Source organism: Podarcis liolepis (genome assembly GCF_965112155.1).
Source record: "Podarcis liolepis genome assembly, chromosome: 10".
NCBI classification, from domain to species: Eukaryota; Metazoa; Chordata; class Lepidosauria; order Squamata; family Lacertidae; genus Podarcis; species Podarcis liolepis.
The window spans coordinates 28,368,925-28,385,146 of NC_139562.1; the positions used below are offsets into that span (position 1 = coordinate 28,368,925).

Below are 16,222 nucleotides of genomic sequence, written 5' to 3' on the forward strand. Positions count from 1 at the left end.
CTTTTAGTGCAACTATTTACAGTGAAGAGCCCCAAAGCTCATGTCTGGCTCAATCACTAGCAGAATCCAGGAGTGGTCGTCTTTTGGACCTCCCCCAACGTAAGAGTTTCATTACCCCCAGCCTTCTCCTTCCCTCTTTGCGCCTTAGACTACTGCAGAGGATGGGCGATGGCAAGGGCGTGTTTCCCTCCTGTCCGGCTTGCCCAGGAGCGGTGTTAAGGCTCCCACCAGCATCCTCTGGTCCTTGCACCTCTTCCCCACTGGAGGTGGGGTTTTCCTCCTTCCCGGAAGAGGAACTGCTGCGCAAGATTTTCGGAGGCTCCCTGTAACACAACTGCCCTTCTATTTCTCGCCTCTGAGGCAATGGCAGTTCCCTGACAGCGTGTTTTCGTATCTGGAGGGGTTAGCACATATTCATTGCACTGCATGTTCACATGATGAAAAACTGCACCCTATTACAGCTCTCTGCCTCAAATATATGACAAAAGTCTATTGTAGCTCTTGAAATGTGACTGTGCACATATGCAATCCTATGCATCATGCTTGGCGGCAAGTCCCACTGTTGAATTCAAAAGGAATAACGTGTGTGGGTTAAGAAATCCCAATTTCTTTGGCTTTTTTAAAAAACCAACAACAAAGTCTTTTTATGTAGGATTATCAATGCAATCTTCACTGAGGGAAAAAAAGTCCTGTTTAATTAGTCCATCTTGCCATTTGTATGTCTGATGCAAGATTGCATCAAGGTCTGTGTAGAAATCCACTGAACAGCTGCATTGTCTTCCAGCACGTACACTCTCTAGTGTTGGCGAAATATGTACCTAGGCCCTGATTGGCTGAAGCAAAATCACCTCTTCTGTACAAAACCTACTCTTCTTATAGTATAAAAACTGGTCTTTGACCTGGGTCTAACTGCCCCCATTCAGATGAAGGATTGTGAACTGCAATAGCCACATATGTATGCCTGGATGAAGCTTGCTGGTGGGGGTCTGTGCCTCTTAATAGTGTGTATTAGGGTGAGGCAAGCTAGCTTTGTTATCTTATAGACTGCACTCAAATTCCCAAGGTGTCTTTACTTTGTTAGCCTTCCTTAACTGTCTTTATTGGTGAATGGTTCTAATGTTTACAATTTCGTTCACTTCGGTGTGGCTTATTGAAGTAAGCTTGGCTCCTTGATCGCACACTACAGTGGTACCTCGGGTTAAGTACTTAATTCGTTCTGGAGGTCCGTTCTTAAGCTGAAACTGTTCTTAACCTGAAGCACCACTTTACATAATGGGGCCTCCTGCTGCTGCACCGCCACCACGCGATTTCTGTTCTCATCCTGAAGCAAAGTTCTTAACACAAGGTGCTATTTCTGGGTTAGCGGAGTCTGTAACCTGAAGCGTCTGTAACCCAAGGTACCACTGTTCTGAGAAATAACAAAAATTCACAGAGGTAAAAGGCCACTTGACCTGAGATTCTGTTTTATTCCATTACCAATAACAAAAAAGAAATAGGAAAAAAACATAGCGTTCAATTAGAAAACTAAAAAATTTATAAAAGACTACGAACTTCACATTTCCCCAGCCCTTGATCTTTGTCAGGAATAATTAAGAACCCAAACCTCGGTGCATGAATAACCGCAGCAGACTGCTATTGCTTTGCTTATGCCTTATGGCGTTTCCACTCTGAAATTTTAAGCTCTGGCGGGGCACGCCGAAACCACTCTGACCAAGATCCATCGTAGATGGCCACATCTGGTGTGCCACACAGGTACGCCGCCAGGGCAATGTGGCAGGCCGTGACCCCCTTGCGGCATGTGGCAATCAGCGGCTTTGAGAGATCCACTTTCTTCTCCTGGAACATGCTCCGGATCTCTTCTGTGCTCTTCTCAAATCCTTCTTCAGTCAAGAAATTGAAAAAAGGCATGTTCAGAGTTTGGGGGATGTGGCCTGGTTCAAGCCCTAGAATAGAAGGAAGAGAGAAAAGAGCCTCCATTTAGATATGGTGGCAAAATAAACCAATGCAGACATCTTGATGCTTCAAAAAACTATGGAGGCAAAGTATCTCAAGAAAAGGTTAGGGAATATGCTGACAGAAAGGGTTTAAAAAGGCTATTCCGGAAGGAAGGAAGGAAGGAAGGAAGGAAGGAAGGAAGGAAGGAAGCTATCTGCAATTATATAAAATAAATTCAGTTTAAAGATCAAATGATGATGATGATGATGTAAATTAAATTAAATTATGTAAAATGAATTCAGTTTAAAGACAACAACAAGCAACAAGCAACAACAACAACAATTTATTATTTATATCCCGCCCATCTGGCTGGGTATAAACTACTTCTGATACAAAACAGTTATAACCTGGGACACATCTACAAAACTTGCATTAAGTGATGAATCAAGGTATTTAGCCAGAAATATTCACAAACAACACTGACTCAGTAAAACTGAACTGGGAGATCAAGAAAGGATCTTCAATTATTTTGTTTGGTCTAAGTGAACCAGCCTGATCTGCACTTCCTAGACTAATATGTGAACTGGAACGTTGTTACCCTTTGGTTTTTGCACTTCTTTGAATTTTGCAATGTAAATCTCAAGCAACATTGCAAAATTGTACTTTTCTTTAATCAGTACTAGAATCAACATAAGCTACTTTGGGTTGCTTTAGGTTGCCCTGGGCAAAATAAAGGGACTAAAAAATTCAATAAATAGTAATAATAATAGTAATAATAGTAATAATGATAATATCATGGACAGGACAAATTGATAACACTAGACATTTTGAGTATGAGAAAACTGTTTTTCTCGTATTTATATTTAGAATGGAAACCACTGGTATGCAAATTTTGATAGTATGGAAATAATTTAAAAGAAAGGATATTCAGAGTTCAGAGTTTGGGTTTGCAACACTCCAGCTGTACTGGAAGTGCTCACTGTCTCACAAATTCCACACGTGTCATGGCTGGTTTTGATTACCTGATGGTAAGGAACAGGCACTCCGCACATGATCAAATGCAATGTCTTAATTGTTGTGTGAAATATCCAGTAACATAAATGTTTGTAGGCTAAGCTTCACTAAACTCTGGCTGGGATGACTGCCCAATTGCCACAGATTTAGGATGAGTTCATATGAAAAATCTGAAGAAATCACTAGGGCGGTCTGCTCATTTTGTGTATTTTTGTACGTATGATGGCTAATTTATTTGACATATCCTAGGCAACCTAATTACCAAGTAGCTCACAGGCCATTTACAGGTGCTTCCACTGAGGTGATAAGCCACAATCTTGCTGTTTGGGTAGAATTATATTTCTCAAATTTGCCTTAAATAACATGCATATACTGAGCACATGTGAGGATGGTGGTTGGTAGAGAAAGCAAATTCCCTTGATTGACTCATATTGAGAAGGAGGGCTTCCTCCGTAGCATATTGAAAGTCACTGCAGCTAGAAGACACATTTGGAAACGATGTATCATGTCCCACCAAATGAAGAAAAACCCACCAGCCAAGGATGTCAACCACCATTGATCAAGCTTATTGGCTTTGCTGCCTGTCTGGGCCTGCCAGAGCCATGAGACAAGTCACACAAAATACACAGTTTGGGGTGAACTGTGTTTGGCAGGTCAGCTCAGGACATTTAACCAAGTAATCAAAACATTCACTCAATCCAGGCTTCCTTGCCACAGCTGTTCATCCGAATCTCTCCCCCCCCCCCCCACTTTTGAGAAAGTTTAAATCTCATGGGTCAGGGCTTTGTGTTGTCAGTGTTGATCATGACTCAAGTGTCTTACGATAGGACAGCATTTTAGAATCCGTTTGCACTCACGTAGCACCATAATGCGAAGTTGCAATAAACATTGGCGTGCTTAAGGGACACGGGTGGCGCTGTGGGTTAAACCACAGAGCCTAGGACTTGCCAATCAGAAGGTCAGCAGTTCAAATCCCTGCGACAGGGTGAGCTCCCGTTGCTTGGTCCCTGCTCCTGCCAACCTAGCAGTTCAAAAGCACCTCAAAGTACAAGTAGATAAATAGGTTCCGCTCCTGCGGGAAGGTAAATGGTGTTTCTGTGTGCTGCTCTGGTTCGCCAGAAGTGGCTTAGTCATGCTGGCCACATGACCCGGAAGCTGTACTCCGGCTCTCTTGGCCAATAAAGTGAGATGAGCACCGCAACCCCAGAATCGGTCACGACTGGACCTAATGGTCAGGGGTCCCTTTACCTTTACCTATGGCGTACTTGGCTCCCCTCCACCCAGAAAAACACACACACAAAGTGGAGTAGTTTAGTAATTTTAGACCCTAGATATCATGGTCTTACAGGGGCCCCACTTTTGACTCTGATTGTAATGGTCTTGTGGGGATCCTACTCTTTAGATCAGGCTTCCTCAACCTCAGCCCTCCAGATGTTTTTGGCCTACAACTCCCATGATCCCTAGCTAGCAGGACCAGTGGTCAGGGATGATGGGAATTGTAGTCTCAAAACATCTGGAGGGCTGAGGTTGAGGAAGCTTGCTTTAGATTGTAATATGTGTTGCTTCAAAATGTGGTAGGCCAGATCTACTGTATATGGGGGCCCTCCTGCTGAGCTGGTCCCTGGATTTCTGCCCTCCCTCCACCTGTCCCTGATGGCACCACTGCATTTCTGTTCATGTGCACACACATAGCACACACACACACATAGCTCGTGCACACACACTGTACACAAAGAAGAGCGACTGGAACGCTGAACCTGCAGCAATTCTTTTGGAATCGTGCCACAGTTGGTCTCTCTCCACAATTCCAGATGGACATTTTTCGTCTCATTTGATTCTTGATTTGTCTCTTCTGTGCTCCGCAGGAATTGGCTCTGGAGCTCATGGCTTCCCTTGGACATTATCTCAACATTAAAGAGCTAAAAAAAAATTGAACTGAGTTTTTAATAACCCACCCCCCATCCTTCCCTTTTGACTGCTATGTTTTGATTTTATAGCACATCCAATAGTTTCCTGCTACTCCATCTGCCCAAGCTTTGAAGAAAACCAGAAAAGCTACAAAATATAATAGTAAACAGATGCTCAATGTTTACTTTCTCAGTAGTATCACATAAAAGTTAGGTCCCTGGGACTCTCAGTTGGCCATGCCCCCTGCCCAGACCATAACCCTGGCTAGCTCTGCTCCATGCCCTTCTCAAGTGCTTTTGCTTGGCTGAAAGGTGTCAGGTGGCCAAAATGTAGCTTACTGTACATCCATCGCCCTGCACACCTTGTCTCTGGCCCACCACCAACATGTGGCCTCTGGAAGGTTGCTCCCATTTGACCTGGTGTAAGTGAAGAGTATGCAGAAAGAATCTGGGGCTCCTATCTTTACTAAATGTCCTTCATACAAGTTGCAAGAATCATGTGTGGGATAAGAACTTCCTACAGTGAAGGATCAGGATTCAGAAAGCCAAAAAAATGTGTACTTGTCTCCCACAGAGGCTACCCCTATCCGAAATGTTGCATTTTTCAGGTCATGCAGCTGCAGTTAGTATATAAAAGGGCTTTAGCACGCAAATAGTGAGCTGCCAGAGTAAAACTTGCAAACTGACCCTTAATCTGTTCCAAGAAAGATAATAGCTGTGTGAACATAGTCATGTGATATTTTAGAGGCACTTATGTGTGTGTGGCTCTCTGAAGCAGGTTGCCTCCCAATGACGAAGCACTGCATGAACCTCCAACCCCACATGCAGCTTGTCACACATCCATGCCTATGTGTACTTTACCACATGTTGTTGGCATCCGTCTGTCTTGAAAGACAATAGAGTGTGCCTCTGGGGGTGAAGTCAAACTGTTGCAATTGCAGCATGGAAGTGACCTCCCTGGGGCGCAAGCCTGGACAGTGTGTATGGAGGTCCTGGGCTGCCCAGATAACAAGACCCCCCTCTTGGCCTCATTGATGTGGTCCAAAGGAAAGCAGAACAATACATTTGGCACCAACTTGGCTGCAGGAGTTGCCAGAAAAAGGTGTACAAGGCCCCATCCAACCATCTTAGGGACTCTACTCTGGATTTGTGTAGAGTTTGCTCCTTAGCCTTTTCTTTTCCTGCAGATGTCCCACAAGGCTGTAGAGGTCTAGGATGAGAGTTTTCCTTCTCCTTGAGAAGCAACCTTCCCCATGTTGATGAGCCCCATCTGCCCCTCACTTCCCTCTACAGAACATGCAAAAACCGACTTCTTGACCGTTGGACCCACTACTGGTCTCGTCCGTTCAATCTGCTGGAGCCTGTCTTCACATGCAGGGGAAGTCCCGAACTCACCGAGGGATTGGGATCCATTGGCTACTCTCACTTGGTTTAGCCGGCCAATGGAAGCCATTTCCCAGGGTGTGGCTGCTGTCACATGCCAACAGCTTCTAGGAGCCACAGGTGATTGCTAACTGCAGGGTGGCAACCAAAGGTTTGACAAACTGCCCCGTAAGGAGCACAAAACACATGTATGTACAGCTAAATCGTCACATGCATATTCATCTGTATTCAAAGCCAACCACAATGCTGAAGATTATTTGAGGAAAACCATCTAGCATGAAACTAATATAAGCCTTGTGAACTAGGTAGATTGTGTGTAATCATAGGCTGGGTAGAAGGACTTAGTTATCACTCAACAAAACAAACCAGGGCTAGGGTCACCACCTGAAATCCCTGGACAGCCACCAAGGCCCCAGAATCTAGGAGGGCCCACCAGTGCTGATCCTCTCACTGTTAGCCCCCCCCCCATCATCATTCCCCATCTTGGTTTTATTTAAGGATGGGCTGTTGTGTGCTGCATGCCCACACTTTTAAATGAAAATATCCTGGGGCATTGTAGAGAATTCAAAATGGTAGGCGGATCTGAGCGGTGCCAGTACAAATGCAAGATATTACACAGTGCATAAATAAAAGGGAGGAAAACTCTAAAGAAACTGGCCGTCACCAAGTAGATTACAGGAATGAATGCAAATTCTCTTATCTATATCACCAACCTTCAATTTAAATACTCTCTTATCTTTTTTGTTGGTGCTTTTGATATATATATTTTCTTACACGGAAGTGTTGCCTCCATTAGAAAAGGTGTTAAGAGCGGAGAGATCAGTCCTATAATTTTTCTGCTGGGGATAAAATGCTGGAGTAGCTGGGCATGGCGACCCTAGGGAATAAATGGTTAACTTGGTGTTTATCTCAGGATTCTGTACCATGAGGCTGCCATTCCTCTCTGACATATGCACAGATGCACACAACTTTCTGCCACTCCCACCCTTTTGGCTGTTGCCCTTTGTCCAGGCTGATCAAAAGTAACAGCTCAGCAGTCTCCCATGCATTTCCAGGGAGGGGGAAGAGTATACAAGAATGTGAGGCAGTCATTTCAGACTTTTTGTTTGAACAGGCTGGTATTTGGACAATTAAGAGGCAAATACTAGTCAAGCTGGTTCTCTGAAATATATAAGGAAGAGCCGCATTTCTTGAAAGAGCTGCAGAATTATCAAGTTACCAGAGAACCTGTTTTAACTTAACATGCTTCTTATTACGTTCATGCCTCACTTTCCTCCAAGGAGATTGTGGTGCTCCCCCTCCCCATTCTATACTCGCAAAATTCTTGGAAACTGTCGGTGGCAAACATAAATGTCAAGAGTACAGCTGCTACCAATAGAGATTGTTGGAAATAGACCCAGAGCACAAAAATAAGTTCATCTGCTGCTTTTCTGGCTACCATAGTCAATATAACTAACTGCTTTTGCCATATATAGGGGGAGGAGAGGGAATCAGAACTAAAGATATGCCAATGGACTATTTTCCGATCATTCCACTCTTCTAATAGATTGTTGGTGGGGAATCCTAAGTCTAATTGTGTCCAGACTTTTAAGGATATAAGGTTCTGCCAATATGGACTCCCTATTAGACACCCACCACGGCCCTGTGCAGGTTTACTCATAAATATCCCACTTTGTTTTTGCTTTTATGCATGCATGCATGGACAGGATGGTAGCCCAAGTGTGCAAAGGGGACTAAAGGAATGGATCTACATTAGTGGGAAATGAGTGTGGAGAGAGGGTCACATCAGAATGAATGCCAGAAAACACTCCTTTGCAGCTGAAGGTGGTTCCAGATACCGTTCCTACCTTGTGTCCCTGGCTCAGGTTCTGTTCCCCGATATCTCCCTTCAGATCTGGAATCCACCACTTGGAACCGCTTGGATTCTAGGTTCTCCAGCATATCCTCATAGGTCTTCAGGAGTGATCTGTTCAGGCTGGCTTTAAAAACGGCCGGCTCTGGTCTGGTGCTCTCTGATGTCACAGGGTGCCCTTCTTTCACCCAGTTCTTGAATCCCCCATTCAGCACGGAGACAGTTCGGTGCCCAAAGACACGGAACATCCACCAGGCCCGCGGTGCGTAGAAAGTGCCCAGGTTGTCTCCATCGTACACAACAACGTGGGTCTGGTTGCTGATGCCTAGGCGGCCGACGTAGTCCGCGAAGTGCTTCTCGCTGGGAAGCATGACCTCGTAAGGGGATGACTTGTCTTTGCATTCCTCGATGTCGAAAAAGGAGGCTCCGGGGATGTGCCGCTCCCTGAATTCTTTCTGGGCATCTCTCTTGCCACCGGGTTCATACCAGGAGGTGTCCAGCACCCGCAGCTCAGGCCCAATCTTATTGGCCCGCACAGCTTCTGCTAGCCATTTGGTGGAGACCAGAGCTCTATACAGCACTTGTTGCACCATGTCAGCTAAGGTGCTTTTGGATGGATGAAGACAGAACTCGCAAGCAGAAGGGAATATGCAGGAGAAAGGGGAGGGTCTCAAACTCACAAGCTCTGGTGTCTGGTTCCCCACCAATAAAGGAGCAAGGGGCGGAGAAACTAGGACGAACTATGTCCATTTGTATGCAGACCCGTCCTTTGAGTGAACACAGGCCCTCCCCCACAACAGCTGCCAATCCCAGAAGACCTTTTCTCCCTAAACGTTTAGTCTGTTTCAAGTACCTCGAACAAGTCCTAGCAGAGAACAAAAAACCTCTCCCAGTTCCCTTCAACACCAGCTGTTACGGGACGTGCTGTAACCAGAAAAAAATATGTTTGAAGTGCTACAGTAAGTGAGGGTGCAAGAGTGTGGTGTGATTGGCTGAACCGGCAGTGGGGCAAAGGGCTAACCTGAAAGGGGAAACTTACCAGTAAGCTTCCCAAGAAGGCTGAGAATGTGGGGTCGCAAAGGGCAAAGAGGAAAAGTTGAGAGAGAACTCAGGCTATGGATCTGAAACACCCTCCAGCTGTTCAGAACTCTACCCAGATCCGTTACAGGTTCACAGGCAGGCAGCCCACTGGAAACTTTTGCTGCCTATGCCGGACAGGCCTTTGGTGCGTATATAGTTGTTCCCAACGAATTTGAGAATTAACCCAGAAGTGAGAGGCAGAGCAAAAAATTAAATATAGCAGACGCTGTTGAGTGTCTCTTGGCTCTAATCCAGAGGAAATATCGGGAGGTCTGAAATAATACTAACGCTGCAGCCCTAAAGCCCACTTACTAGGGAGTCAGCCCTATGAAACGCAAGGGGGGACTTTACTTCCAGGAAAGCATATATAAGACAGCCGGGTTCCATGCAGTTCAGAGCTTGTGAGAAGCCCGATTCCTTTTAAGAACAGGGTGTTGTTTACAGCAGCACACAGTAACGCTGCAAAACTCGCCCAAGTTTACAAAGGAAGCATGTGAACGAAATCCACGCACCTAGGACCTTTAACAAGCAGAAGTGACTAATAACTATCTTTGTTCCTTCGCACGGCCTATCCCTCCGCCTTCCAAGTGTTCCTCCTTCCTCCTGTCCTTGCCAATGAGAGCGAGGTAGCAGAAATTACTCCCCGTTATTGGGTCAGCTGCAATTTCCACAAACGCCGCTTTGTCTGCTTTCAGGAAAAGGGGTTCGATGGGGAGACAGGAGACTTTGATCCCTGGAAGATCCCAGGCCAATGCACGGCTGGGAACACTCCCTGCATGCTGCTTACCCCCCTTGGCCGCGCTTTAAGAAACTTGGGGCACCCCCAAAAAACATATACACGCCTCTTTCTTTTAGGTTCAGCGGCCTGTTGCTGCAGGGAGCCGGCGGGGGGAGCGCGGAGCCTGCTCTAGAGCCGAAAGAGGCTCCAGAGGGCTTCGCACTTCGCCCAGTCTCCCTCCTCTCTTTGCCAGGGAAGGAAAGCAAGGCCGCCTCCGCGGTTCGGTCCCGAAGGGGACCCGGTCTGCTCATTGGGGCCGGAGACGTCGCGCCGGTTTCCCCTCCTTCCGTGCCCCGACTTGGTTTGCCCCGGCAAACTCCTTTCTGCTACTGGTTGGCAAAGTGGGACGTGGCCCTTGTCTCCACCCAAAATGCACGTAACGGCCTAATGGACGGGGAAGGAGGCAGCCCCGGCGGGCGGTAGCGGTGTGGGGGTCCTCGGAGCGAGCGCGATCGCCCTCGGCGGAATCTGTCGGAAGGACGAAGAGGTACCTTGGTCGGGGGGAGGCGGCTCCTGTCGGGGGTGGGTGGCTGAATGGGGCGTGAAGCCGTAAAGGCTTTTGCAGAGAGGGGAGGCCCGCACCATGTGCTCGGGAGACCGTCGGATTCTGCAAGCATTTCGCCTGCTCAGGAAGAGACGGGATCCTAGGAGATCGTAGATTTGTAGAGTTGGAATGGGACCACGACGGTCATCTAGTCCAACCGCTTGCAATGCAGGACTCATTTTCCCAACGTGGGACTCGAACCCACAACCCTGAGCTTAAGAGTCTCATGCTTTCCCTACCAGAGGTGCCAATTTGAATAAAATATTGGGGGGACACACACCAGGTAAGCCCCGCCCCACATCAACAGTCACATGAAATGAGGCACATGATGCACACTATTTGAATGGCACTGCCCATCAACCCTAGGAGTTTGCTTCTATGCTACCTACTGAGGTGTCCCAGCTGACATCACCAGCACTATTTTGCAGCTCTTTAAGGGTGACCTTGGTCCAGGCGCATGACTTCCAGCCTACCCAGCCTCATAGGATTGTTGTCCAGTGTCAAATAGAAGAACTGTTTCTGCTGCATAAAGAGCTCTGCTGGATCAGGCCAAATCAAGGCCCACAGCCCGGCAGCCTGTTCTCGGATGCTTCTGCGGAAAGCCTGAAAGCAGAACCTTAGTGCAAGCAGTGCTCTCCCCATGTGGATCTCCAACAACTGGTCCTCAGAGGCCTGTTGCCCTTGGCTATCTATGTAGAACACAGCCCGTGTGAGCTTCTCTTCCATTGACTTGTCTAATCCTCTTTTAAAGCTCGACCCAAGTAGGTAGTCCTCATTGCCTCCTGCGGGAGAGAGTTTCATAGTTGGAATATGTGTGTGTAAAGAAGTGCTTTATTTTGCCTGCCCTGAGTCTTCCAACATTCAGAGATGGGGAAAACTCATACTTACACTTCCTCTCACCTGGGCACACACACACTCATCTCATTTACCGTCTTTTCTAAGCTGCTTGAAAGAAAGGCGGGGCAGAAATAAAAGCAAACTCTTAAAGTCAGAGGGCAGTTGCTGTCTTATCACTTCCTTGTCTCCTGGAAGTCAGAAGTTTCCATGTCTGCAAAAAGAGGAGCTGGGGCTCTTTCGGAAGTCAGACCTGCCCCCGCCCCTGCCCACATACTCTTACCTCTAATTCTGCAAAGTCTCATGCAGCTCATTCTCTTATACAACTGTCAGTGGTCAGCCACAGAGCATGCGGCTCTGAGCAAGTGCAGAGTGCATTTGTGCTGACAGCTGTAATTAGTCAGTTTCCACAGAGCTAGGAATTATGGGAGAGGGGATTGCTAGTCTGATTAGAGTTGAGTTTAGGGCTGCAAAAATATAATCAATTAGATGAATCCATTAAAAAAACACATGCCTTCTCAATTTAGGCAGTAGTTATAAAAAAGACATACACAAATTTGATTTCACAAATTGATATATAGATATACATAAAACCACATACATAAGAATTTCTAAAACTTGCAGGTGTTAGCAGCAGACTATAGACATACTATAGCAGCGGACTATAGACATCGTTCCACCATTGTCTGTGATGCCACTCAAAAAACTGAACAGCAGCGTAACACAAACTCCTTTAAATCAATAGTGCCTTCATAAAAAATATATTAATTTATACTGGGACCAAATGTGGCTTTTCTGCAATGACGGAAGGCACTCCAATCACTGGTGTTTTTGTTTTTTTTAAATCGATTCACATGTGCCAGATGTGAGCCCCGGTATTTGAAGTTGGTTCAATGACTAAACCCTTCTGAGCTGTGTCTCAGGTTATGCATTGGTTATTAGCAACTTGTGCCATGGGAAAACCTGGCTGTCCTAAGTCAGGAAATTGGCTTTTAATGGGGAAGATTGTATGGAGGTTGTTTTTTTTTGAGCACCAGGAGAGAGAGAGAGAGAGAGAGTGAGTGTGTGTGTGTGTCTGTGTGTGTATGTGGTCACATGGCCACTTAAACTTTTGTTCAAAGCTTACAGCTTGCTGTGTTGAGGTGGATTTGTGCAACTCAACATGGTCTGCTCTCTGATAGCAACATTGAGTGTGAGACCATTCATGGTTCCTAAAAACTTAATAAACAAATAGGAAGTAGGTCAGTTAGTGTCTACTGCTGTGAACATTACCACAAGTGACAATGTTTACAGCACCAACGTAAGTTGCACACACTAAGAGTAGAAGTGTGAAACACACATACTCATTCACCTCTGACAAATAGTCTTTCTGTCTCCTGGATAAAAAACTTCCGGAGGAGAAGATGGATATGTTTTCCCTGGGCTGCATGCTCTTTTATATCAAAGAAGATGTTCAGCTTTCCCTTCCCAGCCAACCTAAATCTGCTCCCTTTCTCCTTGAACTTAATTCTTATTGACTTCCCTCTCCCAGCATATCTTGCAGACAGCAGTTCACCTAATTCTTTGAGACAACATTTTAGACTGAGCAGATAACTGAAGACTGTTGTAGTGGTCCTGAATCTTTATTTGCTCCCTGCAGCTAAACAGGGAAACGTTCCCATTATTTGAGAGAGAGTCCTTTCGGTTGTCCAATCTAGCACAAGCTTCTAACCATATTTAATCTACAAAAGAAACAATAAGCTCTCTGATTCCGGTAAACACACAAGACAGTGTGCACACAAACTCATTCACCCCCTTGCCATTTTTGTTGCTTTCCACAAGTTGGCAAGTTTGTTGGATCAAGAACATTGCATCTAACTCAACCACATAATAGGCTAAATTTATCTTTCTATTTGTCTACATTGAGGCTAGGCAACTTTTAGGCCCAATGGGCCAGTTTTTCTATCTCCACCCACCCCATGGACCCAACTTTGATAGGTGGGTGGGCCGTGCACCTGTCAATCATCTGGCGTCATGATAACATCAGGTGACTGCTAGGTGGGTAGTCCCACCCACCTGTCAAAGGTTGACCCATGGAGGTGCGGCAGACATCTGTTTTGCCAGTATGTTCTCCACAGAAGCAGCACCCAGCAGGATTGAACTCAAGTGGTGGGTTCAGTTCTGCCCTCTGCAGGGATCTGCTTCCCCTGTTGGGAACATGCTGGCAAAGCAGCACTTAGAAGCATTGACACCCTACCAATCAGCTGACATCACCCAGAACTGATGGACAGGTGGGCAAGGCTTGGAGGAAAATGATTTTTTTGGCCAAATTGGAACTTCACTTGGCCCAAGATTGGCTCACGAGCTGGAGCTTCCCCACCCCTTCTCTGCATCACGGCAGGTGAACTGCTCCCTATTCTTGTGGGGATGACAATGTTTGTTGCATCATCTTCTTTCACCATAGTGCGGACAGTCCAGCAGAGTCCCAGATACCTCCTGAACCCGAACAGGACTTGAGCACCATGTCTCAGCAGCTTCTGTACCGGGCTCTGGTGTCGGCCAAATGGGTCTCGGAAGCCATCAAGACCCCTCAAGCTGGGCTGGCTGTGCGGCTCCTGGACGCCTCCTGGTACCTCCCCAAAATGAAGCGCAACCCCCGGAGCGAGTTTGAGGAGCGCCACATCCCCGGAGCGTCTTTCTTCGACATCGACCAGTGCAGCGACCGCACTTCACCATACGACCACATGCTCCCCAGCCAGGCTGCTTTTGCAGAGTACGTGAGCAAACTGGGGGTTGGCAGCGACTCCCATGTCGTGGTCTACGACGCAAGTGACCAGGGCTCTTTCTCTGCCCCTCGCGTCTGGTGGATGTTCCGGGCCTTTGGGCATGACGCCGTTTCCGTCCTAGATGGCGGGCTGAAGAACTGGCTGCGCGAGGGGCACCCCGTCAGCTCCGGGAAGAGCCGCCCTGTCCCTGCGGAATTCCATGCCTCTCTGGACAGATCGCTAGTCAAAGCCCACGAGGATGTTAAGGAGAACATTGAGGCCCAACGCTTCCAGGTGGTGGATGCTCGGTCAGCTGGGAGGTTCACTGGGACGGAGGCAGAACCTCGGGAAGGTAACACATCTCAGTAGGCCTTGAGGGTAGAAGAGTTGGCTTTCTTTAGCTCAGCAACTGAGAAGGAAAGAAGCAAGGGAGAGGCACCAGTGCAGGATATGAAGCCTCTAGATCAGGGATAATAATAATAATAATTTTTATTTACTGTATTTTTCGCTCTATAAGACACACTTTTCCCCCTCCAAAAATTAAGGGGAAATGTGTGTGCATCTTATGGAGCGAATGCAGGCTTCATGGCTTCAGCGATAGCAACGCAAAGCCTCCAAAGCGCAGTGGGAGCATTCCCGCTGCGCTCCAGAGGCTTTGCGTTGCTTTTGCTGAAGCCTGGAGAGGGAGAGGGGTCGGTGCGCACTGATCGCTCTTGCTCTCCTGGCTTCGCTTCGCTGGAGAGGCACTGTGCAGCTTTCCCTCTCTGCACAGAGCCCCTTCAGTGAAGCGGGAGGAGAAATGGAAGGGGCTCCGTTTCTCCTGCCGCTTCGCTGAAGGGGCGCTGTTCAGAGAGGGAGAGATTTCTTTTTTCTTGTTCTCCCCCGCTAAAACAAGGTGCGTCCCAAAGTGTAGTCCCAAAACATTCGGAGGGCCGAGTCTGGGGATATCTGATTTAATGAAGGCAGTTTGAATTGCAAGGAAGAAGAAAATGAACATTGTAAATGTTCTTGAGCGTGTGGGTGTCCTAAGCGGTTGGTATAACTGTTTTTTATACTTTTTATTTTGTTTTAACTTTCTCCAGGAATTGAACCTGGTCACATCCCTGGCTCGGTGAACATCCCTTTCACTGACTTCCTGACCGAGTCTGGCCTGGAGAAGAGTCCAGAGGACATCCGCAGCTTGTTTCAGGAGAAGAAAGTGGATCTCTCCAAGCCCCTGGTGGCCACTTGCGGTTCAGGCGTCACAGCCTGCCACGTGGCTCTGGGGGCGTATCTGTGTGGCAAGGCTGACGTGGCCATTTATGATGGCGCTTGGGTGGAGTGGTTCATGCGGGCACGGCCTGAGCACATCATCTCAGAAGGGAAGGGGAAGAGCCTGTGAGTTTTTGGGCCTCTCGCCTCAACAAGGGGCAGAAACATTGCCTTGTACAAGGGAAGGGCCTCCCATTCAAAAATCCTGTCTTAAGATGTTCTCGCCAATGCGTGAAGCATTTCAACAGCAAATATGAGGTTCTGCTGTCCCTTTGTTGGGCATGAATGATGTCCTTTGTTCACTGCTGCTTGTCTGGGTAGAAGAATGCACTGATCATGGTATGGCAAAATAAGGGTTTCAGGTTGCACAAAGGAGTTGTGGTGGTCCAGTCACATGGGCCAAACCACAGGAAAGGGTTACGTATGGAATCAAGATAGCACTTTGACCGTGGCAAATTATCTCATCTGACTACACAGTACCCATCTTTCCCCCTTGTGAATTGAAATCTGGTTTACTTTTTTAAAAAAAGTGAATTCTGATTTTTTTTTTTTTAATTAAAAGCATCTTAAGGTACTTTAATTGTTCAGTGTGTTTGCTTGTCCTGATGTAGTGGGTTCTAAAGCATTTTGTTCAGTACACCATATGTTGTAGATCACAACTTGAGTTAACACAGTTCTGCACTTGACCACAGCAGCATAAATATCAGAAGGGCATTGCCACCCATTGAATGAAACTGTACCCGGGGAAATGCACAAGCTTCCTGGCTACACAGAGCTCTTAAATCAGGCATAGGCAAACTCGGCCCTCCAGATGTTTTGGAACTACAATTCCCATCATCCCTGACCACTGGTTCTGTTAGCTAGGGATCATGGGAGTTGTAGTCCCAAAACATCTCGGGA

At 46.9% G+C, this 16,222-nt stretch overlaps 2 protein-coding genes across 3 annotated transcripts; one reads left to right on the forward strand and one right to left on the reverse strand.

Moving 5' to 3' along the window:
• Positions 1-1,446: 1,446 nt before the first annotated feature.
• TST (thiosulfate sulfurtransferase) lies at positions 1,447-8,684 on the reverse strand (the record flags this gene model as incomplete). Its single annotated transcript, XM_083462402.1, has 2 exons — positions 1,447-1,943; positions 8,087-8,684. The coding sequence occupies 2 exons, from the start codon at positions 8,682-8,684 to the stop codon at positions 1,645-1,647; spliced, it is 897 nt and encodes a 298-aa protein (XP_083318528.1). The 3' UTR covers positions 1,447-1,644.
• Positions 8,685-8,933: 249 nt separating this feature from the next.
• On the forward strand, positions 8,934-15,896 carry MPST (mercaptopyruvate sulfurtransferase). Of its 2 annotated transcripts, none has more exons than XM_083462395.1 (3): positions 8,934-9,050; positions 13,771-14,423; positions 15,154-15,896. In XM_083462395.1, exons 1-3 carry the CDS (start codon positions 9,034-9,036, stop codon positions 15,450-15,452), a joined length of 969 nt encoding a protein of 322 aa, XP_083318521.1. In that variant the 5' UTR covers positions 8,934-9,033; the 3' UTR covers positions 15,453-15,896. The 2 variants fall into 2 exon arrangements, with proteins under 2 accessions (XP_083318521.1, XP_083318522.1); XM_083462396.1 differs by lacking the exon at positions 8,934-9,050 and adding an exon at positions 10,314-10,436.
• The last annotated feature ends 326 nt before the right edge of the window (positions 15,897-16,222 follow it).